This window comes from Alosa pseudoharengus, unplaced genomic scaffold, assembly GCF_046254945.1.
Source record: "Alosa pseudoharengus isolate Yale_2024_CS ecotype anadromous, Long Island Sound unplaced genomic scaffold, YU_APseudo_1.1 YU_APseudo_1.1_scf_16, whole genome shotgun sequence".
NCBI lineage: Eukaryota > Metazoa > Chordata > Actinopteri > Clupeiformes > Clupeidae > Alosa > Alosa pseudoharengus.
Window position 1 is genome coordinate 38,368,789 of NW_027468630.1, and position 25,456 is coordinate 38,394,244.

General features: G+C 41.3%; 1 protein-coding gene across 1 annotated transcript in view; it reads right to left on the minus strand.

The window, feature by feature from the left end:
* Positions 1 to 25,456, minus strand: part of fbxo22 (F-box protein 22) — a 72,093-nt gene that overhangs the window by 18,860 nt on the left and 27,777 nt on the right. Inside the window, exon 3 of the mRNA XM_076287954.1 lies at positions 11,946 to 12,033. Coding sequence (XP_076144069.1) covers positions 11,946 to 12,033 — 88 coding nt within the window. The remainder of the gene's footprint in view (positions 1 to 11,945; positions 12,034 to 25,456) is intronic.

The window sequence follows — 25,456 nt, forward strand, 5'->3', positions numbered from 1 at the left end:
CATATTGGACCTCCGCCATATTGGATTTCATCAAAAACACTTTTCATAGGTCACAAACTTCATCCAATTTTCACGAAACTTGGCACAGATGATCTTCAGACCATGCCTCACAATTGCATTGCCTTTGACACCCATACTCACAACTTGTCGCCAGTCACGACCAATCAAAATTGGTGGCGAAGCCGCCAAACAGGAAGTGAACTCAGATCTCAGCAAGGCTTTCACATATCAAAACCAAACTCACTACATGGGCTCAGGACCCAATTAGGAGAAGGCTCAACAAATTTGATGACTTTTGACCTCCAGGTGGTGCTATAATTAACAAAACTACATTTTGGCCTCTATGGGGTGATGTGTTTGAAATTAAAACATATTAGTGATCTCTGTTAATACTTTGGGAGGTCCTTAGGCTGACACATATCAACTTTTGACATTAACATAATTGATTGGACCGCCATATTGGATTTCATCAAAAACACTTAAAAGTTTTCACAGGTTACAAATTTCATCCAATTTTCACGAAACTTGGCACAGATGATCTTCAGACCATGCCCCACAGACGCATTGCTCTTTGGACCTTTATTCAAAACAAGTCAGCCGTGACGACCAATTGAAATTGGTGGCAAAGTCGCCAAACAGGAAGTGAACTGTTATCTCAGCCAAGCTTTTACGTATCAAAACCAAATTCAGTGCATGGGCTCAGGACCCAATTAGGACAAGGCTCAATAAATTTGGTGACTTTTAACCACTATGGGGGCGCTATAATCACAGGAAGTAGGCTCATATCTCAGCAACACTTTCACATATCAAAACCAAACTTGGTATATGGACTTGGGACCCCATCCTGAGGACACACAATCAATTTGGTGACCTTCGACCACTAGGGGGGTGCTAGAGTTACAGGAAGTTAGCTCCTATCTCAGCAACACTTTCACGTACCAAAACCAAACTTGGTACATGGACTTGGGACCCCATCCTGAGGACACACAATACATTTGGTGTACTTTGACCACTAGGGGCGCTATAATTAGCAATACGTTCTCATATCAACCTCAAACTTGGTACGTGGGCTCATGGTCACAACCTGAGGACGCACAATAAATTTGGTGACTTTTGACCACTAGGGGTGCTATAATTAGCAAGACTTTCTCGTATCAACGCCAAACTTGGTACGTGGACTCATGAACACATCCTGAATAGCTACAATACATTTGGTGTCTTTTGACCACTAGGGAAAACTATGACATGAATTAGGCTCATATCTTACTAACGCTTTCATGGATTGAAACCTAACTTTGTACATGGACTCAAGACCCAATCCCAATCCAATCCAATCAACAATCACATGAAGTAGGCTCATATCTCAACAATCCAAATCCAATCCAATCCCAATCCAATCCAATTAAATCCAATCCAATCAACAATCACATGAAGTAGGCTCATATCTCAGCAATCCCAATCCAGTCCAATCAAATCTAATCCAGTCCAGTCCAGTCCAATTCAATCCAATCCAATCCAATCAACAATCACATGAAGTAGGCTCATATCTCAGCAATCCAAATCCAATCCAGTCCATTCCAATCCAAATCTGTCCAATTCAGTCCAGTCCAATCCCAATCCAATCCAATCCAATCCAGTCCAATTCAATCCAATCCAAACTACAATCACTTGAAGTAGGCTCATATCTCAGCAATCCCTATCCAATCCAGTCCAATCCAATCCAGTCCTGTCCAATTCAGTCTAGTCCAATCCCAATCCAATCCAATCCAGTCCAATTCAATCCAATCCAATCAACAATCACATGAAGTAGGCTCATATCTCAGCAATCCCAATCCAGTCCAATCAAATCTAATCCAGTCCAGTCCAATCCAGTCCAGTCCAATCCAATCCAATCCAGTCCAGTACAATCCAATCCAGTCCAGTCCAGTCCAGTCCAGTCCAATTCAATCCAATCCAATCAACAATCACATGAAGTAGGTTCATATCTCAGCAATCCCAATCCTGTCCAAACAAATCTAATCCAGTCCAGTCCAATCTAGTCCAATCCAATCCAGTCCTGTCCAATTCAGTCCAGTCCAATCCCAATCCAGTCCAATTCAATCCAATCAAATCAACAATCACATGAAGTAGGCTCATATCTCAGCAATCCCAATCCTGTCCAAACAAATCTAATCCAGTCCAGTCCAATCCAGTCCAATCCAATCCAATCCAGTCCAGTCCAATTCAATCCAATCAACAATCACATGAAGTAGGCTCATATCTCAGCAATCCCAATCCAATCTAGTCCAGTCCATTCCAATCCAATCCAATCCAGTCCTGTCCAATTCAGTCCAGTCCAATCTCAATCCAGTCCAATTCAATCCAATCCAATCAACAATCACATGAAGTAGGCTCATATTTTAGCAATCCCAATCCTGTCCAAACAAATCTAATCCAGTCCAGTCCAATCCAGTCCAATCCAATCCAATCCAGTCCAGTACAATCCAATCCAGTCCAATTCAATCCAATCCAATCAACAATCACATGAAGTAGTCTCATATCTCAGCAATCCCAATCCAGTCCAATCAAATCCAATCCAGTCCAGTCCAATCCAATCCAGTCCAATTAAATCCAATCCAATCAACAATCACATGAAGTAGGCTCATATCTCAGCAATCCAAATCCAATCCAGTCCATTCCAAGCTCCAGGCTCATATCTCTGCAATCCTAATCCAGTCCAGTCCAATCCAATCCAATCCAATTCAATCCAATCCAATCAACAATCACATGAAGTAGGCTCATATCTCAGCAATCCAAATCCAATCCAATCCTGTCCATTCCAATCCAATCCAGTCCAATTCAATCCAATCCAATCAACAATCACATGAAGTAGGCTCATATCTCAGCAATCCCAATCCAGTCCAATCAAATCCAATCCAGTCCAGTCCAGTCCAATCCAATCCAGTCCAGTACAATCCAATCCAATCCAATCCAGTCCAGTCCAATTCAATCCAATCCACAATCACATGATGCATTCTCATATCTCAGCAATCCCAATCCAGTCCAATCAAATCCAATCCAGTCCAGTCCAATCCAATCCAGTCCAGTCCAGTCTAATTAAATCCAATCCAATCAACAATCACATGAAGTAGGCTCATATCTCTGCAATCCCAATCCCAATATAGTCCAGTCCAATCCAATCCAATCCAATCCAATCCAGTCCAATCCAGTCCAATTCAATCCAGTCCAGTCCAGCCTTGTCTAGTCTATCTTAGTATAGTCCAGTCCAATCCCAACTTCTGCTTATTTGCTTGGCCCCCACATTGCTGCTTGCAGCTATATTTCTACTTTATCTTTTATTACTTTTTTTACTACTTTTGCCTTTGCCTGTTTTTTGCTTACTAATTATCCTTTATTTTTTAATTATTTTACCTTGTGTTTTATGTTTTCTTTTCATTATGATCTTTACCTTTTAACTATTCTTTGACTATATTGCCTATCTATTCATTCACATGAATTTCACTGGAGCAGATCTTACACACAACTTTCATCAGGCAATACAGTATATGTAACCTATAATATGCTGTGTAACAGGGCTATCAGTGATGCGCGGGTCCGTGGATGATCGACCCACCCCGCCACGAAGTTTTCAACTAACCCAACCGCAAATCGACCGCAAATTTTTTTTATTAAAATACTGTACCCGACCCGCTTCCCGACCCGCTTATTGTAAAAACTAGTCTATGCTCTTGATTAACTTAATCGTAGCGTTATTGAGCTACGCAAAACTGGTTTCCAAGAGACATATGCATTTAAAACAAAGCAGGCCTATTCAAGTTATACAGTATAATAATTGCTCAGGAGTTGGGAGCGTTTAGTCTTTTTTTGTCCCGCTTCAGCATTCACCCAAAAATTATATGACTCAACATTTAAAATAATTAAGGATTTTCCACTACAAATTTTGTTACAGCTGTTCGTCACATGAATGCCTAATTGAAGCTCTCCTAAGCAAAAAATGCAGGCATAGAATTTTTCTAAGAAACTCTTTATTAACGTCTTCATCAACGGACCAAAACAAGTAGCCTAAGACCTAGTCCTATAGGCTACAATGTGCAGAAATACAAATATTCACAAAATATATTCATAAAACTAGAACCTACACAAGCTTAGCTGGGCTTAAAAAGGAAACTAAAAGGTGCCGACTGTTGGTCAAAATAAGCTGATAGCCTAACACAGAAGATAAACACAAAAGATAGCAGTGCACGCTGCATGATAGGCCCATGATAAGAAAATTAAATATGCTACAGTAGCCTAGGCCTACTCTTTTTTAGCTTTCCTCGCGCTGTGGAGAAATAATATTGCGTCAACTGTCTCTGGGTTGAGGCGGTTTCTTCTAGCCTCGATGACACGGCCTGAAGAGCTGAATGTGCGCCGACTGGCTGCACTTGAAGCTGGAATGCAGAGGGATCCTCCTTGCCAATGCATGGAGCCTCGGGAAGGTGTGCGCCTGTCTCTCCCAAAATTCAAGCAACCGGTCCTCATCACAGTCATGCGGTGTAAAGTGCGCTGCATGGTACCTCTCCAATTCATCCTGTAGGCCTACATCAGCACAGGAATCATCGGCCCATTCTGCAAAGTCCACTCTGGGTCTTTTCTCTCTCTGACTTCCAGTGACGTCTATGGAAGACATAATCTTTGTCAATAATGTCAATAAATCATAACCTTTGTCAATAATGTAATTTACAAGCCTCAAACTCAAATACCCCATTCATCAATAATAACGCAGCCACTTACCCTCGCCTGTAGATCTTCGTGGTGCTGAAGTGCTCGTAGTCGGAATCTCAGGAGAGTCCTCTGCTTCAGAGACAGGGTGTATGAGGTCGCCAATGATGCTGTGGACATTTGTCCTTTCATTCTGGGTCATCATTCTGAGACTTTTGAACCGGGGGCAGAGGAAGAGTGCGATTTTGTGCGTGTCTGTGATGATTAACTTTTCATGGAGTAGAGCAAATGCGCGCCTACGGAGCATAACCATATACTCTGGGTCTCCAAAGACTGGTTGGCAGTGTGCGCCCTGTTTGTAAAACCACAGCATCACCAAATGCAATGTGGGGTAGTCCTCTCCCTGCAACTCCTCCATGCTTTCTTGAAAGTTTTCAAAAAATCTATCACGGACGTGAGCGTGTTTTGATAAAACACCTTCCATGCGCTCAGACTGTCCCCTGCTTTCAAGTTACTCGTAAATGTCCCTATATTGCTTACTCACAGATATCAGTATGTCTATTTTACTGTTCCAGCGAGTCTCACATTCTTGAACTAAGGCATATGGTAGAGTTGTGGTCGCACTGGCCTTTTTCAGATATTTGACAATGCCCTTACACGCGTCCATCATTTCTGTGACCTCTTTAATGTCAGATCCACTGAATGTATGTTTCAGGACTGTGTTCAGAACCTAGACTGAGCATGGAATCCAATGATAATTTTTGAGGGCGGCTTTTATGTTAGAACCCTGGTCACTCACGAGCACCACTTGATCAAATGAGATTCCATATGAAGATAGCTCGTCATTAATCTGTTCGTGGATGTTGATTGCTGTTTTGGGCATTGTGGAATCAAATTCCACTGTGCACATAACACGACTTGCCAGCTTCCAATCTCCTTTTACATAATGGCAAGTCAAAACAGTGTAGGACCTCCTGTTCATCAATCCACATGTCAGTTGTTATTGCAATCCCCCCGCTGTCACGAAGCGCTGACTTCAGAACCTCGGATCAGGCCTCCTTCTCGACCATGGCCTGTTTTTTAGCTCGATCACACACCGTCTGCCTATGTGGAATGACTGCATTTGCGTCGACTGATCCATAACGTGCTCCAACGTTGATGAGACCCTGGGCCACTTTAGTAAAACCTTTCCCCGAAAAAAATATCAAAGGGACGCAGGTCTGTACAACAGAAGTCCACGCAATCATCAACAAATTTGCTCTTAACTTGGAGTGGAATTTTCTTGTGGTCAGCGCGCATAAAGGCATCTATGGTTTGAGGTCTGGGTGATGTTACTCTATTAGGCTGGGAAGGCTTACCAGTACCGCATTTATGTCGGGCCATGTTTGTCGTGCCAGTTTTGTGGCTATCAAATGTGTAAATTGTATCGCATGAAGAGCACATGACAAAGCCAGCACTCATGTCGTCCTCTTTAACAACCTCTGCAAACGATTCCCACACTTTGCTCTTTCTATCGGTGTGTTTTTGGAGTTTCCACTCCCCAGTCTTCAGCTTCTCCCTTACCACCTCCATCTCTATCCTCAAGCAAGCACCTGCGGAGCTCGTGCTGCATCTTCGCGCCAGTCATTCAGCCAATGACAGATGCGGCTGTCATAGGCCCACTTTTAGCTTTGACTTTGTGGCAATGCTGCAACCAATGATATATTTGGAAATCAATTATGAGTTTAATATTGTTAGCTTTCTTGTGATACTTTAAGTATTTTTTAAATATATACAATTTGAATGGACCCGCCCGCAAATGACCCGAATATCATTAAAATATTTTTTTTATGACTCGTAACCGTGGGCGACTGCTTCATTTTGGGCAAACCGTGCAACACTGAGGGCTATGTAATTATATGTAGAACATGTAAAATTGATTTCTGTAGACATATGATAATTAGTGTTTACATTAAATTGTAAAGATGTTTTGGCTAAATGTAGGCCTAAAAACATTTCTGTTTACATTGTTTGATGATATGAAAATAGATGTTCCATGTGAAGTTTGTCATACTCAGGAAATGCTGTAATTTGTTGACTGTCTGCTGTTTTCAGACTTTGTATAAAAAAAGATTCTATCTTACTACTTGTACTTTTGGATGAAAACATGACCATATGAAGTAATATAGAAAACTATATTGTATTCAACTATACAGTATCTTAATGCATTCCGTCAAGTCAAATATCCTATATGGTTTTAATAGAAAAATGTATTTGACGCATTGTGATGCATCGAGGAATCGAATCGAAGACATGATAATCGCAATCGAATCGAATTAGAAAATCAGTGACTATTCACACCTCTACTGCAAAATTCTGGGGGAAACACTGGAAGGGGTGTGTCGCGATTCTGCCTTCTCACACCGCAACAGGTTTGTGGATCTGAGTGTCCTGATTTTGGTTTTGCATATCATTACAGCCCTACTGCTAACAGACTCAAAATGTCATAACAAGTGCTGTACAACATCAACAAAGTCCTTAAATGACAACACTGTGTGTGTGTGTCTAATTGTGAAGGAACAGTATAAATCCTGTTTGTAGCCTAACCTGTTTCCCACCATTTCTTCCTGTAGCCTAAAGTCCATAACGAAGTTGAACTCATGCCTTTTTCTATTTCCACACAGACCAAAGGTGAAGTTTGCATCACAGTTATCATTTTAATTATAGCCTAGTTATTTTATAGTTATTAATAGTTGTTGCTCGGTTCTTTTGTTGATGGACATTTGATGAATAATATTGCAGCAGTTGACTGAAAATGGAGGGATGTTTTCACACAGATGTTTTCAAGAAATTTGGTGATAAAGACAATAAATAATATATAGTCTGTGTGAAATACCCCTCTGGTTATTCACACATCAAATCCACCCCCTGGACTAGTCATCATAGACAATAAACTTAACTGCAGTGAACATGTCACTGCCACCAAGAAATATGCCCAGCAAAACTCAAAGTTCTGTCTGTTATTTACATTCTGTTATGTACTTCGCTAGCACCTATTGCAACCAGAATTTTTTTTCATATAGATCTGTTTCTCAAGGTCACCAAGTACTGTTGGTATGAAAAAAAGCGAAAACAAACGGTTTTACCTGGCTCGAGTTGCTAGTTTCAACAGCTAAAGCAGCCAAGTACACACACATTATGAGACAAATAAAGGGACATTAATGGGGCAAGGGTTTACACTAACATCAATGTAGTGAAGTCTCCCCTCCCCTTACTCTTCTGAAACAATCGAATGGTTGCTATTCCCAGATGAAACGTCACCTTTATCAATACTGGGTCAAAAGGGGATAGATCAATTAAAAGTCCAATTAAAATATTTAGGCTGTGCTTACACAGAACATCTTACCTGAGAATTAGAAACTAAAAGCAATTGAATCTTTGAAATGAAGCATGTCTCTCAGTTTCGATAGCAACCAACATGATCATACTAGCAAACCACTATACTGTAGAAATCCTTTATTTCTCATAGTAGCCACCATGGATACCCTAGGAACAACCTGGCAACAACATCAAGTACTTTAGCAACAGCCTAGCAACCACATTCACAGTTAAAACCTAGCAACCAACATATCAACCAACATGATTAACCTAGCAACCAGCATAGCAACCACTTTCACAGTTAAAACCTAGCAACCAACATGATTAACCTAGCAACCAGCATAGCAACCACCTCAAGTACAGTACCTTAGCAACAGACTAGCAACTACTTTCAGAGTTAACAACCTAGCAACCAATATAGCAACCAATGAGATTAACCTAGCAACCATCATAGCAACAGCTTTATTTAGCATTGCAACAACCATGTCTACCTAAGCAAAACCATTGCACCTATGGGAGCTTGCTATGGCTAGCTTTTGCCCTAGCTGGGCATCGGACATCCTTCCATCTATCCGTGAGCGGTGCAGCACTTCACTGTCTGGTCGAGGGGATCTCTCTGGACAGCTGGACCTAGGCTACTCTGCGAAAGATCTGCCGTGGCCGCCGAGCTGTTGCTGACCTGCGAGCTGCCATGCCAACTGCAGACTAACTGGGCCTCTGACATCCTTCCATCCATCCGTGAACAGTGCACTTCACTGTCTGGTCGAGTGGATCTCTCGGGACAGCCGGACCTAGGCTCTACTCTGCGAAAGATCTACCGTGCCCGCCGAGCTGTTGCTGACCTGCGAGCTGCCTTGGCAACTGCAAACTAACGTTAACGGTGAAGAGCTGCATTCTCACGGAGCAACAAAGTCGCTGTTAAGTCCACCGAATTGCGGATCTACACGATCGCTCAGTACTTTGGACTGTGCTTCCATCATCTCCAGACTGCAGTCTAGCAGGCCTAGCTTCTAACGTTAACGTTATCTCCAGACTGCCAGTGAATTCACTGGGTTGGTCAGTTGCTAAAGAACTTTGTTGGCATTGCATCGGTTGTAAAGACAAAGCTCTGTGCGCAGTTTTCACGGATCATCATTGCCCTTGGACATTTTCAGCTGGTTTGGAAATTGGACTAATTTTAACATCACTTTTTCTATATTTTCTTTTTTTTATTTGTTTATTTGTTTTGTTGTCTGTCTTGTATGTCTTGGTGTCACGGGTACGCTGGCGACTATGCCGCTCCATCCGGCATCTTTTGTCTTGTTGTTATGTGTCTTGTTTGTGGAGCGTTTTGGATTGCACTATGTGCATGTTAAATGCGCTTTATAAATAAATCTGACTTGACTTGACTTATCTCTACATTATCAGTTTTAACATTGTGATATTTTACATCATATGTAATCCCTCGTTCCTTAAGTGCAGTAGCCTACAAGGCTGAGCGAGTGGAGGAAGAAGGTACTGCTCATAAAAAAATAGAGACTAATTTGAAGTTATGTAGGCCTATACGGCACTATAGGACATCGGACAGTTTCCTCATTTCTCCAATTTAGTGCGATAGAAGCTAGTCAGAACACTTCCATGTTAATCATACACGGAGGCAAACTGAGCTAGCATGCTAGTTGCATGTGTAAATCCTCACACCCCTAACCTTAAGAATGCTTCTAACCGCTGAGTTGGAAGCCTAGGCTTTTAGCTCCGTGGTTAGAGCGTTCAACTCCCATGCCGGTGTGTGTTGAGGTGGCGGGTTCGAGGGCCGTGAGCGGCGGACGAATTACGACCTCTGTTACACTAGCCTATGACACAGCAACAATTCTACTAAAATAACAGATGTTATTTATGACTTCGGTGCCAAGAACATCAAACATTGATGAGCTCTCCGGAATAAATCCATTTCCCAAATGAATCTGATGACTAACATTGGGCTACTTTTAACCAGCATGCTTGTTTGCTCTATCACAGCTGATTTCCACAGCAAAAAAAAGCAAAACGTGTGCAGCATCAGGATTTGATTGAAGTGACAGTAGAGACTGAGGGTCATTCAAATAATTTCAAAATGTAGGCTAGTTAGTTAATTTACTCGCATTTGACGAGGCGAGTGGATGCGTATTTTAAACCCCGTAGCAAGCGATGACGCTATAAACACCGTTGGCGTGCTTAAGTCACTCCTTACACCCTCCTACCAGTTCCTATGGCCACTTGGCCAGTGCGAATGCAAATTAAACTAGAATTGCGGTTCCGAGGAACTGCAAGAGTGGGTTTGATCAGGGGCATGGAACTCGGCCTCATCCAAGGATTCCAACGGTACCTCATTTATGAAAATCGGACATTCGGGTCAAAAGTTACATGCACACACCTTCATATACACAGACAGCCCAGCCCAGCCCATTAGAGCTCTGCCAGATGGCTCAGAACTCTGCCAGGTGCAAGCTTAAGCAATTAGAGCTGTGATGTCACAATTGAAATTTGAATTCTGAACATTCCGCCATTCATTTCAATGGGGCCGAAAAACGCTGAAAAACGGGAATAACGCGAAAACGACAAGGGCCAGCGACACGAAAGCAACAAGCAAGTTACACCGGTTCGGGCCTGAATTTTTGGAGTTCGAACCGCGTCAATAGCTCAAACGGTCTAGGAGCAGTAGTTCGGCCAAAAAGTGGGTGAAAAGGAATAATAAATAAAGTAAACTTAAGAAGAACAATAGCCCACAGCATGGCTTTCAGCCATGCTGTGGTCTTGCTGGATCAAACCCACTAATAAAGTAAACTTAAGAAGAACAATAGTGGTCTTGCTGGATCAAACCCACTAATAAATAAAGTAAACTTAAGAAGAACAATAGTGGGCTTGCTCCGCAAGCCCACAGCATGGCTTTTAGCCATGCTGTGGTCTTGCTGGATCAAACCCACTAAAAGCCATGCTGTGGTCTTGCTGGATCAAACCCACTAATAAAGAAAACTTAAGAAGAACAATAGTGGGCTTGCTGGATCAAACCCACTAATAATAAGTAAACTTAAGAAGAACAATAGTGGGCTTGCTGGATCAAACCCACTAATAATAAGTAAACTTAAGAAGAACAATAGTGGGCTTGCTGGATCAAACCCACTAAAACGGTTTTGGGGGAGAGTAGTTAGAATAACTGATTTAGAAGTGGACTGTTCCTATAACTGAGTTCCTGTAACTACTTGGTCCAAAATCGCCTATGGAATGCCTCATCCAATCAAAAATGAATAAACTGTTCAATTGGATCTAACTGTTGTGTTAATCTAAAAATGGCATGCTGTGCTGTATTGACTGAATATGCCAACAATACCTAGAAGACCATTTCAACTTGCGACCCTGAAAGTCTATCTAAGTTCAACTTGCACATTAAACATAAATTACAGAGTGAGAAAAGCTATTCAACCTCCTACCTTATATGGCACAATCAACAGCGCTGCCTACTATCAGAACTGTCTCCACAATGTTGGAGTGCCAGAAATTCAATAAGAGAAATTGCAATAAGCGTTATCCCTGGATCCAGAGAACCAGCAGCAGAGACTCATGAATGTTATCTCTGTATCTTTAATCAATGAAAACCAACACACATGCATTTGTCAACCAACACACAGGCTGTTTCTCCAATTTATTACCTTAAAAATGTAAAACTGGACCACTCAAGGATTCTGTTTTCATATTTATATGACACAAATAAGAGTTGTCTGCATAATTTGTAGCATTTTATTGTTGCACATCTACAGTATTAACCCTGAGACCAAAAAAAAGAAAATCACAGTTCTTACGTGCTGTAGTTCAAGTTTGCTATTTGCAAGGATTTAAACATGTCCCCTTCCACAAACTATATTGGCTCCTACCCTTTTTCTGTTGGAAACAGCATTCCGGTGAACTGAAGTTCTCACTGTCCACCATCAGCAAGGCCATCTGAGGTAGCAGGTACACATTCTGTAGATATCCAAAAACAATGATAAACAGACCATGCAGATGCAGATGTTCTCCATCAAAAAAAGGGTCATTTCTTGACAATGTTTAGGTTATAGGCCAGCTAAATGTGTCTTTCTACATTTTTTGGGAATCCATTCTGGAGACAACGATGCACCTGTGCACATAAAACCCCAGCGGTCATGGAATAAGCTATTTTGGTCCCAAGTCTCAATTTTGTGAAATTCCACCATTGTGAAATTCCAACATTGCTAGATGTTTGTGCCAATATGTTGTAATGTGAAGGCTCAAAGTTTGCATGTCAAATTTCATAAGTTCATCCACATGAGGCACACATACATAACATAAGATATAGCATACTGATCCATAATATAACCATTGCATAATGGCTATAGCGGTCTTGCCAAAACTTCTTTGTGTAGATTAGTCGGTCCAATTTCTAGTGATGATAACAAACTTAGCAGAACTAACTAATGCACCAGTTTCAATTGTGCCACAGTCCTTTAGTGAGCAACAGATAGATTGTCAATATGGCTACTCAGTCTTCTTTGCGCCACACACACAGAGGGGATGGTAGTCCAGAGTATATTCCCCATAATGTCACACGAGTCCATAAAAAGTGTTCACTTTAGCACATTCCCAGAACCTGCAAAACTGTCCCTACAGAAGAATTCAAACATAAAGTACAATTAGGAGCTGTCCCATTCCATAAAGTCTGTAAGGAGTGGCATACAATCTATGAATTACTTTAAAAGTTGATCAACTGAGGACTGAGGTTTTTGTGATCATGATCAAAATTAGGCTGCCTATTACACACTAATCTGTGCCGCATCTCATTAACAGCTTTAACAGCTCAGAAACAGCTGTGAAAAGTAAAGAAAGATAGCAGATGGCACTTGTTACGGCTGGCGATTGAATTGAAATGTCATTTGTTTAAACATGTTTTGCTTAGATTTGTCAAAATCTAGCAAGAAATAAACACTATGCTATACTGTTGTTTAGGGGTGTGAGTCTGCAGGGTTTCCCGCAGGAAATGTGTTAGTCAAGGTGGTAGGTCGTAGGTGGGGGGGGGGTCTGGTATCGGTTGCCATCCGAGCGGGGGGGGGGGGGGGTGTGTTGGCGTCTTGTTTGTGCGATACACTACAGACTCTGTATATTTAACAATTATGTATTAAACACTACATATTAAATAAATAACCAGCTTCTCAAAATAACAGTTAACAAAGTAACAACACCAAACAAACTATACAACATATTTGTGTAATTTGTGCAATTTTAACAAAGACTATTACAAACTATAGAACAAGTGCAAAATAAAGTGCAAAACAACAAAATGTGCAAATGTGATCAGTCACTACTTATGGCAGAGCTGACAACTAGCATTGTTACAAGCCATCCTCCTTGGCTTTACAAAGATCATTTCAAGGGCCCTTTGGTAATTGCACTGTATTACTATTGGACCATTAATGCTTATCTTCATGCAGGCTGTCAGACTGTTGACCTGCAGCCTGTTCCGCAAGTCTGTCCTGATCTATTCACCAAGAGTGAATGAAGTTTAGATCATTTTATAGTTTTGTGTAATATCAGGGGCGGACTGGGACCAAAAATCGGCCCTGGCATATTTGGCCCAAGCGGCCCTCAAATCGGTCGGGCACACCTAATTAAATACAAAATATTTGCATTACCCTCCTTAACTATGCATATATGTTCAACTGTCAAGGAGCACTGAAAGTGATGTAGGCCTCATTGGCTATCACTCTGACTGATCAGAGGTAGCCATGGAGCACATGATCTCCATATTCAAGTAGGCTAACAAGCAATTATCAAAGAAGAGTTTCTGCTTGAATTCAAAGTATAATTTCAAAATATAGCTGCAAGCGGCAATGGCGGGCCCGAGCACCTGCGGGCCGCAACCCGTGACATGTCGGAATCCAACAAAGCACCGACGTGGTGCGTTTGTGAAATGTACATATTTGATGCGTGTGCTATTTGTTTTTGTATTTTATTTTCTGCCACATTCACTCGCTTGGCCAGGTGGGGGCGTAATGCAAGGCAGGCCCATTGGGTGTCATCATAATCATAATATATATTAACCTGAGAAATTTCAGACCATTTAATCAAAGCATAGAGCATTTCTGGCACATTTCCTGCTTGGCCAGAAGGTGGCGCTTTGCTAAGCCTGTGAATTACGCATGTGAATATCATCACAATAATGATATCCAATATTGTATAAAGTTTCAGATCAATCACTTAAGGCATTGTCCATTTCTGGCACATTTCCTGCTTGGCCAGGTGGTGACGCTATGCCAGGCAGGCCCATTGGGTGTCTGGATATCATCATAATCATGATATCTATTAACCTGAGAAGTTTCAGACCATTCATTCAATGAACTGTGATTTATGACACATTTCCTCTTTATGTGGTGAGATATTAAAATCATATCAAATATATAACATATCAAAAATCCCTTCACAATTTAACATCAGCGACATCTTGGCATAATGTTTTCCAAATTTCACATGAATCTGACAAACCGTCTAGGAGCAGTATGTTAAAATTGATCATGTGACATCAGTGTAATTGTCATTCTTTCTGTTGCCAGTTGGTGGCGCTACGCCAAACATGAATTATGGCCATGTAAATATTATCATTAACATGGTCTTCAATGACCTGTGAAATATAAAACATTTCAAGCCATGCATGGTGAATTATGACACATTTATTGTTTATGTGGAAGGGTATTAAAATTAATAATTTCGCCATTTCGTCAAATTACAACATATCAAAAAAAAGCTTTACAATTTATAATCAGGAACATCTCGGCCGTCCCGGCCTCGCGCACCGTCGGTGCTCGGGCCCTAATAATCTTTCCAAAAACAATAGGGCTTCGCACCTCTCGGGCCCTAATAATAATCCTTACAAAAACAATAGGGCCTTGCGCCCTTCGGTGCTCGGGCCCTAATAATAATAATCCTTACAAAAACAATAGGGCCTTGCGCCCTTCGGTGCTCGGGCCCTAATTATTCAATAGGCTACAATTGACAGCAGCACCAAACATTACTGAAGCCTATGTGTAAAGAGTTAAATTACCCAGATTGTCTTAGACATTAATGTAATTTATACCAGTTATCACTGTAGGACAACTGAAACAACACAAAATAAACAGGGCTGTTGCTGGAAATATTTTATTCCTGTAGGCTATACTACATTGCTGGTACATTTTGGAACATTATAGCTACATTAACTAATTATCCTTAATGTCTTCCAGTAGCCTGTCGTATAGGATACTGTATATTAGTTGGCTTGTGCATGAATATGACTTACAAGATAGAACCCTTTCGACGCTCTACTTTGAGAGACCAACCACCACTCATGCCATCGATGTTGAATTTTGGGCGTCTGACGGAAACTGATCAATCTGACCAACAATTAACATCGATTTGACACTCTTTTGCTCTCCGGGTTTGCAATGCATTCATTTAGAACATTTAAGTTGCGCTATTTGTTATTATAATCACAGCACGGCCTTACGTTATCATTAGGCTACCTTATCGCAATTAATAAGTCATCATAATAATCATCGTCAGCATGGCATGTCACACATAGCCTACCTGCTCCACCACTGAGTTCTTATCATGTAGCCTCAACTAGGCTCCACCACCTGCTCACTATCCCTTGCTCATTAGCCTATGCTTGCTTACATCCTCGTTCAAACTCAACGAACTTCAACATGTTGCTGACATGCTAGCCTACTTGCAATATTGTATTTTTGAAGCTTCTACATTGGTGTTACTTTTGCACTATTGTCACTACGCACCCGCCGCAATTTCGTGTAGGCAACTTTAATTAACTTTTGATGCGCTCACAAAATCCTGGCTCTGAGCCAAAATGCGAGGGGTGGGCCTGACGTGAGCTGTTATAGGATTATTCGAGTGTCAATATGGAAATGTAACCAATGGGCCGCTTGTTGTCCTTCCTTTGGGCCGATCCTTGGCCAAAATGATTAAATTATATATAGCCTATTCTATCGGCCCAAAAGGTGCGTCGGCCCACCGGGAAAATGCCCGGTATGCCAGATGGCCAGTCCGCCCATGTGTAATATGGATGGAATTTGAGCGCGGAGCGCTTTTTAATTTAGAGGTCGGAGTGGCCGCTCTGTTCCGCTCACATACCATACCGCTCACACTACGAGTCTGAGGTATGCCCAACTGTCTTCCTAATAAAACCAAGACCGTTACATTTCAAAGATATTGGCCATATAGCCTAAGTTCGTTGATGGGGATGGAGTTAGCTAAATAATTTAGAAAGCATACGCGTAGGCACGGACCGGCCTGGACGGGCCTAGGCCCGTCTATTGTCAGTCTTGCGCGTCCGGTTAGACGCGCAAGTCAACACTGTGCTGAGAGCAGGTGGCTGTTTACTCGGCCGCTTCTCCGGTCAAATTCGCGTCAGGTCAATCTAGCTCCCCGGTACCAAAGAACTAAGAGCAACGGCAATATATTTCACTCAGAACATTTATTTTAAAAGACTGCAGCACTGATAGTGCAACAACAAACAAGCTTGGCAACGTTAACTAAAGGGACCAGTCAGGATTAATTGCCAAAAGAACGAAAATGACAAATCACGCAGTCGGCTAAACATTTGAAACTTGCGCCAAACGGATGAACCCAGCATCGGTGCGTTGCATAAATTAAAACACAAATTGAAGCAACAACTTGATCATTGGACAACCCTGCCACTAAACCTTTCCATAGGCCTGCAACGTTTATGACATAAAAATGGAAATATGAACGCATTTCATCACACCTGACAATTAAATGGAGCTGTGGCTGTTCGCTAGCCTAGAAATCTAGACGCAGCTGTTCGCTATTTGATGTCGATATTTGCACCGCTCAGCTCTAGCCTGGGTGTTCCCATGCTGCCTTGCGCGCGATTTGATTCACGCTGCTAAGGCAGCCTGGAGACCATGGAGCAAATTTTCGCCTGAGATAGGGGACCAATCACAGAACAAGGCGGAAAGCAAGACGATGATGAGCTATGCACAGACGCATTTGATATACATCCGTGGCACCCAATAAACGGATCTGGGCATTTTTTTCAAATACGAGAAAATTAATGTTTGGTTCCCAGACCACGTCTCATTGAGAAGTGGTGGCGCTAGCCAGGCTAGCTCAGCTCCGCTCACTAGCTCTGATTCGGAGGCATATCACATATGTAAAGATTATAAAATCTGATTATTTTTCGATTCATAACACGTTTCTTCTTACTTTTTAATGTGTTCTGCAGAGAAGGGAGATTGGCGTTGATCATGGTTTGGAATGAAAGGGAGAAATCAGGACAAAGTAACACGTTTTTTTTTTTTTTTTTGACGACGTAGTTAAGGCGGCAGGCTTGTTTTGCCAAGGCGGCCGCCTTGACTGCAAAGTGCTGCGGAAAACCCTGCCCATGTAAGACGATCCAATTTGCATCTAGATAGATGGGCACAGTTCGATACAAGAAAAGATACATGTTCATGTAAATGTAAAAATCAGGTTTATTGGCCAAGTATTCTTGCATATACAATAGAGGTGTCACGATTCTCCAAATCCTCGATTCGATTTAATTATCGATTTTAAAGCCACGATTCGGTTCGAATTTCGATCTTTTTAAAAATATTACTATTAATGCATTCCTGATATGCTACTTACTTTTTTTTTGGCCTTTTCTGTTTCGGGGGGCTTTTATTTTGAAACCGTTCCAACCGCGATGTTGTAATGTAAACAGAACAAACATTAGGCTAAACTTGTCTTGATTAGGCTTAGGCTTGATTGTTTCAGCACACTCTGAAGAGACCCAAGGTTAGTGTTCAGGGAATATGTACTTATCAATGTGCATTTTAAGCCTTAAAGTCATTTGTAACTAGATCGTCTTTTCACTTGCTAAGTTGAGTAGGCTAAGTTAGTGTTAATTGACGTGAATGAACTACAAAATACTTCCACACCGGTGATTTCAGAGTAGCAAGAGGGGCTTCAATATCAGTAGGTTGATGTGTATATTTTATGCCGCAGTTCAGCACATGCGTGTGCGTTTGTGCGTCTTGGCATACATGCTGGACGTGACATTGGGGGTGTGGCTGCATCATCGATTCTACTTTTGAGTTCGAAGTTCGAGATTGAGATGTAATTTCGATAGATTTCGATATAAAATCGAAATCGTGACACCCCTAATATTAGGGTTCGTACACCTATTCCAAGATCAAATTTAAACACTTTTCAAGCACTTTCAAGGTTAATTTTCAAGCTTTTCCAGCACTTTACAGTGGTGGCAAATGACATATTACACGAATATACTAACTAAAAATGATTTTTACTTTTTTATCATTTAGAGATGGTTTTAACAGACAAAATTGTGTTTCTTAATAGCAGGAAAAGAAATTAAAGGAAAACTTAAAAATGTGTCACCTGTCTGGAAGTAGACTTTGCTTGTTATCTAATTGGCAGAGTCAATATACCAAAAAAAAAAACATTAAATAAATAAATAAAATAGTAGGCTAGCAATGTGGAGATGTGACGTTGGGTGACGTGAACAGAGGCGATTCTAGAGTCTGTGGGGGCCGGGAGCGTACCTATGTTCCCCGGGTCCTATGTTCCCCGGGTCCTATGTTCCCCGCTATTTGTATGGGACCGGGGAACATAGATCCCTTTTTGTAGAAAAGGGTCCTATGGAACATCCACCTTGTATCTGACCACGGAAATTGCATGAGATATGCTTGCGAGTGCACATTTCGTGCACAAACGGTAGCAAAGTGTATTTTTCTATCAATGTTGCTTGCCGTAGCACACCAGGTAGCCTAGACCACACATACGCGCACGGTGCAATATTGACACAAGCTAGAAGGGCGATTTTCCTAACTTCCACGTTGAGTATAGCGGAGTAAAAGAATAGATGAAGAACATTTTTTATAACATAGCCCTACAATGGTTTTACTTGTGCTTCTTTACTGAATATAACGAGTTCAAAGTTAACATTCTAGGTAACTTCGCATTGTCCGCTTCAGCACTAAATTGAGGACAGCAACGTACATGAGCTGCACCTCTCACAGAAGAAACGCGCTACAACTACATGCCTTTTTAAGTTGATATTTAATTGGTTTGTTTTGTTCATTTTTCCGTTCGCTGGCACGCTGCAGGGGGGACTGCGCGTTGCTCCGAAGCCCCTTTGGTCTGACTCGTCAATAATCCAAAAATGTCCCTTTGGGTCTACAGCCCAGTATAGTTTGATATCTCTTTGTTCCATTAAAATTCTTCCGACAGCTCAACCAAAGGCTATAGATCACCTCCCTTACCTCTTGTACAGTAAGAATCAACAATGACATGCCAAGTGCAAAGACAATGACAAGCTTGGGACTGAAGCCATGCAGACTCGGCTAGATTTAACAGTGTTTCTCAAACTTCTTTTCTGGGGACCCACTTTTTAAAAATGACAGACTATCGCGACCTAACTCGTGACTGTGGTAGTTAACAAACTAGATCAGTGGTTCTCAAACTTTTTCTTTCATTCCCCACTTTGAGGGGGCATTCTCGAGCCCCACCTGTCCCTCATCGCTCTAAGAAAGTGGTAGGTCAAGCTTAAAATTTTCAAATTTATTGAAATAATGACAAGTTCTAAATATATCCTCTTCAACAGAGTTAAAATCAGCTGCTGCTGCAGATATAATAATAAATAAATAGCCTACATAACACACATATTTCTGTTTTCCAGCAACATATTAGGAAGCATTGGCCATTATACAGCATTGTACAATATATTCAATGAAATGCCAACATGCTGCATTAAATGGATCCATAATCCAGTCATACTGAGCACTGCTGGTTGGGAAATATTTTTGAAATAAACTTTGCAGGGATGTGATGTAGGCCTACTGTTTAATACATGGGATCACAAGAGTGCCTCCCAATCAGACGTTTCAGCGATTTCGCTCAGAAATCTCAAAGGCATAATACTGTCGCGATCGAGGTGCCTGTCCTACTCAAGTTTTTTTGGTGAATGCAGGAATCTTATTTGCTAGGTGAGGTGCTTGTCTTTGCCTTGTAACTGGACATTTAACTCAAATATATCGCTAAGATAGGCCAGCTTCGTCAAGAAATGTTCATTAGTGAACGTGCTTGCTTGCTCTTCCTCCAAGAAGAGGCGACTCGGAGCTCAAACACGTGCGACAGCACTTTACCAACCCGCGCCTTGCCGTGCGGCTGCAGTCTACTTGGAAGCAGCGGGGAACATAGGACCCTTTTTTTCAAAAAAGGGTCCTATGTTCCCCGGTAGCGGGGAACTTAGGACCCGGGGGGGCCCCAAGCAAAAATTCCAAGGGGGCCCTACCGACAAGTGTTATCACCATTATGTTATATCACCATTAGGTTATTATGTTAAATAATAAAAATACAAAAAGCATAGAAAAAAAGGGGTTTCTTTGTTGAACAAATTAGGATGCAATGTGAGCCTTGAATTGGATGTCATGCAGGAATTTGCTAGGATTTCAAAACCAGATTATGAACATGCTTTGCCATAGAGAAACACACGATAGCGTTGGATTATAAACATGCTTTGCCCCAAAAACAGACAAAAATTCGTAAACGAGGGGCAAGTCCAGCTATATGAAGTTATTATTTTGCTGTCACTTCGTCTGTTTTATAACCCAGAAGGATGTACTTGATATCAAATGATAGCTCTGTCTCCCCTCTTTCATCTGACGTGCGTGGCATATCTATCCGATTACGGGTCCGCGAGTAATTCAAACAAGAGTAATGGGTGTGCAGCGTTGGTTTGTGTACATGACGTTATTATTTTTCAGTTACTTCGTCTGTTTTTATAAGCCAAAAGGATCGATATTCATGGTAGGCTACCAATGTATAGCCCTGTGTCTCCTCTTTCATCTGATATGCTTGCCATATCTATGCGATCACGGGTTTGCGAGTAATTCAAACGAGAGTAATGGGTGAGCAGGTGAACGCAGACAAGTATAGACTGTAAATATGATGCAATTTGATTTAATTTCATGATTTTCTTTTATTTTCATACTTGATCGTACAGACATAGACGTAGTCTCGTTGGAAAGCCCCACTTCTGCTCTGTCACGCAATAAAAGTTTTATCTCGTTGCAATGAACAGTTTCGGAGCAATGTAACAAAGAAGAAAGGATGTGTTTTTTGACGCACTTTGCATCAATCGGGTTCTAACAAAACGCGTATGCTTGGTCCTTACTGCATCGCGATTAACATGTTATGGCTGACAGCCCTAATACAAACATAGCGTTAACCATCTCTTGCTTAACTAGTTGTAACTGCCGCTAGCTAGCTGAAGTTTACTGTCGTATAGATGTAGCAAACCATGTTCAATCTTTCTGCCAATTAACATTAGCCTACTATAACTTCATTGAGTAGGCTAAATGCCAAAATCCGATGTTGATCTGTCATCACTGCACCCTCGATTGACGTTTACCACAGTTCCCTAAATATGTGCGGATTCTTTGAACTTTTTTGAACACAGATCCGCTGTTCATAAGGCCATAGCATAGGGCCTACATACAGTATGCACGTACTGTTTGTACAACAGGGCAGGAGCACGCAAAATACATAATTCAATCTCTATGGACGAAATTCTCGCTTGACCCACCAGCAAACGCGCTGAGACCAGGTCGGGGGCCCCCTAGCGGCTCGGGGCTCCAAGCAGTTGCTTGGTTTGCCTGTTGACAAGGTGCGCCTCTGGACGTGAAGATGACTGAGTTGTCATATACAGTAATTGGATAAATCTAACTTCTTGCCAAACGGCACGATATGCATATGCATGGTGTTTTAATGTCCTTTCCACTTGTAGGGCCTATAAGTATTAAACCACAAAACTGAGCTGAAGTTTGAGACATGACCAAGGCCGTAGCCAGGATTCAAATACTGAGGTCAGGGGTGTTGATATAAATGTTGCACCTCGCCCCTTAAATGATGACTTATGGTGAATATTGCGGAACTAATAGATAAATTGACATAAATATAATTTATACATTATAGCATAAATCACACTTAGAAATACAGCCTATTAGGCATATGGTACATTTATAAAAGAGCAAAGTAGCCTATATATGCCTATGAAAGACTTAACCATAGAGGGCTGTAATGTAAAGGGTATCATGATCATTTTGGCGTATGACGTAGAAACATTTGTTCAGTTTATAACATGTTTTGTTTATAATTTAAACCAACACACTTTTCCACAGTATCCTACTTGTTTAGATGCACCTATATATTTCAAGGGCCTTTTCTCCAATTGGTTTTGAGGATATTTCTACTGATCTCTGCTCCACCTTTAATTAAGAATGGTCTGCTTCTCATCAGAGTAGTGAATGTTGCATTTATAAATTGCAGGGTCATAGGCTGCAGAGCTTGTACCTTCTGACACAGTGAGGGCCAGATGTACTAACGTGTTTGCGCCCACTTCAGGCGCATTTGTTTCGCAACGTGCGTGTAAAATCATTGCGAGGTATGTACAAAATGCCTGTCGCGGGAGCTGAACATGGCAAATTTCATTTTTCGTGTCATGCATATGCATTCATGGGAGGACCCAGGAGAAAGTGGGAGTTTAGCGTAAAAAGATGGGAGGGGAAGCATAAAGAGCGCTTAATTATGTATTCCGCGGTATGTACAAAGACTGCTCCTGAAAGCGCACGTCTATTCTGCGCCTAAGTACTTCCGCCTTGAAAAACCAGGTGTTAATCCAAATTACAGTTCAATGCGTCAATAAGAGAACCTTTCAAAGACAACAGAATCGCTATTTAGAGCACCAGTTTTGTAAGTATTTGTACCATCAAAAGCAACCTTACAGTAACTTTCATTGGCCTTTTGAATGTCTTACTTTCACTTTCACGTCATTCACTTAAACTTTCCTACTTGCTAGATTTGACCAATTTTCCATAGCCTACGTGCACAAGTACTTTGAGTAAAACTACTGATCTTCATTATCTCCCTGCTTGTTGACATCTTATCATGTATGGTATAATTTCATGATCGCTAAACGTTTGATTATTTTTAATGTTGTCATCAGTTAACTTCATTCAACTGCGCTTGTATAGGCTCTGCCATTCAGTTGTGGACGTTCGTAAATTGCGTTTATGGGCAGAGAAAGACAGAGAAAGGCGCAGTTTACACTAGTTTGATGAATACGACGGAAACTTGGGTCTGACAGCGTTCTGTGGTTTGTCCAAGACGCTGATAACGCTACAAATGTTCGTACATCTGGCCCTGAGTGTCACATCTTGACTCTCACTCACTTGTGAGGGCCCTTTGCCTATTATTTCCCTCTCTTCTCCTAACTCTTTCTCCTCATTTCCACCTTTCTGTCTGATTTCCCTTCTCCTGTGTAAATAACTGACCAATAATCAATATCATGCTTAGATAATATCCATATAAATATCTACTATTATCTACTATCTAGGCTACTATCTACATGCTACTATTGGTCAAGACTCTGATATCTAATTTTCAGTGCAGGTTAGCTAGCTGCAACTCCACTGAATTTCAGCATAACATTTTGAGTAGGCCTTGAAGTCAGCCTTTGTTCAGGTCTGACGATTATTTATTTTGAACAATGGATTTGCGGGTATTGAAGTTTATTTGAGCTGCGTGAGACAGTGTGTTGCGTTCGTTAGTTAGGACAGTGTTTTTCAACCACTGTGCCGGGGCACATCAGGTGTGCCGCAGAAAATTACCCAAATGTCACTCACTGGTCCAGAAAAGCAACTGTTGCATCAAAGAATTTATAACCACATGCTCTCATTGATTGTATGATTGCACTATTTGTGGTATGCAGGCATTGTACAACGGGGGCCCCATATCCAGTATTCACAGAATCATCACATATCCAGTTCATAACAACAATTAAATTAGATATAGTCACCTACAAATGAAACAGAGGGTGCTTGTTTTATTGAGCAGGTCTTGCATTGAAGCCATAATAAGGCCATATCTGTGTATTATTTGAAATTTTAGGCTATGGTATGTTTATTTTTTCTTCACACAGGATGTTAGTGTGCCGTGGGACATTTTAAGTGTCAAAACGGTGCGTTGATGCAAGGATAATTGCTATTTTTAGTCAATAAATACAACGAAATTTAAATAAAGAAAGGTGACCTCCATGGTAACGGCCTGATGACGCACATGACTGGTGCGGTTTTGCATTCACATACCATAAAGTTTCGTCTCCCTTTTCAAACTAACTTTCTCCTTGTCTTCCAATGATTGGAGCTAAGTAGCCTATTCAATAATATGTTAGCTTTAATGGCGACCTAGCTAGCAATGCATCATGACCCTACATGATTTCTGTTCAGCAGTCCGAAATAGCTGTTTTCTAACCAACGCTCATTAAAACGGCAACCTCACTTCATGTTGATGGTCATGTCCAACTGTGTGCAGGGGGGCGTTGTCACGCATTAAAACAGACTGGCAGATCCATAGACTGGGAAGATCAGTCACACACGCTGGTGCAAGCGAGGACCATGGCGGAGAAGTTTTAATTTTAAACTCTCCGACTTTCTGCATCTAATATGCTAAGCTAACTATTCCGTCAGATAGCTATTTGTGTCAAAAGAAATACACTTACAATTTTAAGCATTTTCAAGCACTTCATCCGAAATGCAAGTACTTTTCAAACCTTGAAAACGCAACATTAAAATTCAAGCATTTTCAAGGATTTCAAGCACCCGTACGAACCCTGTAATATACAAGGAATCTGTTCTCTGTATTTTACCCATCCGGGGGTAGTGTACAACACACTCACACACAGTGTACACCCATTCAAACACGCCAACACACACCCTCAGAGCAGTGAGCACATTAGGAGCACACATACACACCCGGAGCAGTGGGCAACCTTAATCCTGGCGCCAGGGGAGCAGTTGGTGGTTAGGTGCCTTGCTCAAGGGCACCTCATCCGTGGATGTGGGAGAGCGCTGTTCAATCACTCACACCACCCACATTTTTCCTACCAGTCAGGGATCGAACCTGCCACCCTTCGGTCACAAGTCGGATTCCCCAACCAGTAGGCCACGGATGCCCCTAATTCATAAAAAAACAACGATTCAGTATGATGCGATGCGATTCGATGCAATTCAAAAATGTAAAACATTTTGAAAGAATTTTTATAATTTGCTCAAGGTGCACATTCATTTTACATTATCAATTATCATGGTCATGGTTGTCAATTACTTTCTACTGTTAGCCTGATATAGCTTCTGTAAGCTAGTTTAACGTTTTTGCTTATGCTAACATCATACCGTAGTGTCAACATTATCCTATAAGACTGTTCAAAACCATCATTTGATAGCAAGATACCATTAATTCAATATACAGGTGGGTCTCAAGAAATTAGAATATTGTGGAAAAGTTCATTTTTCCCTCTAATTGA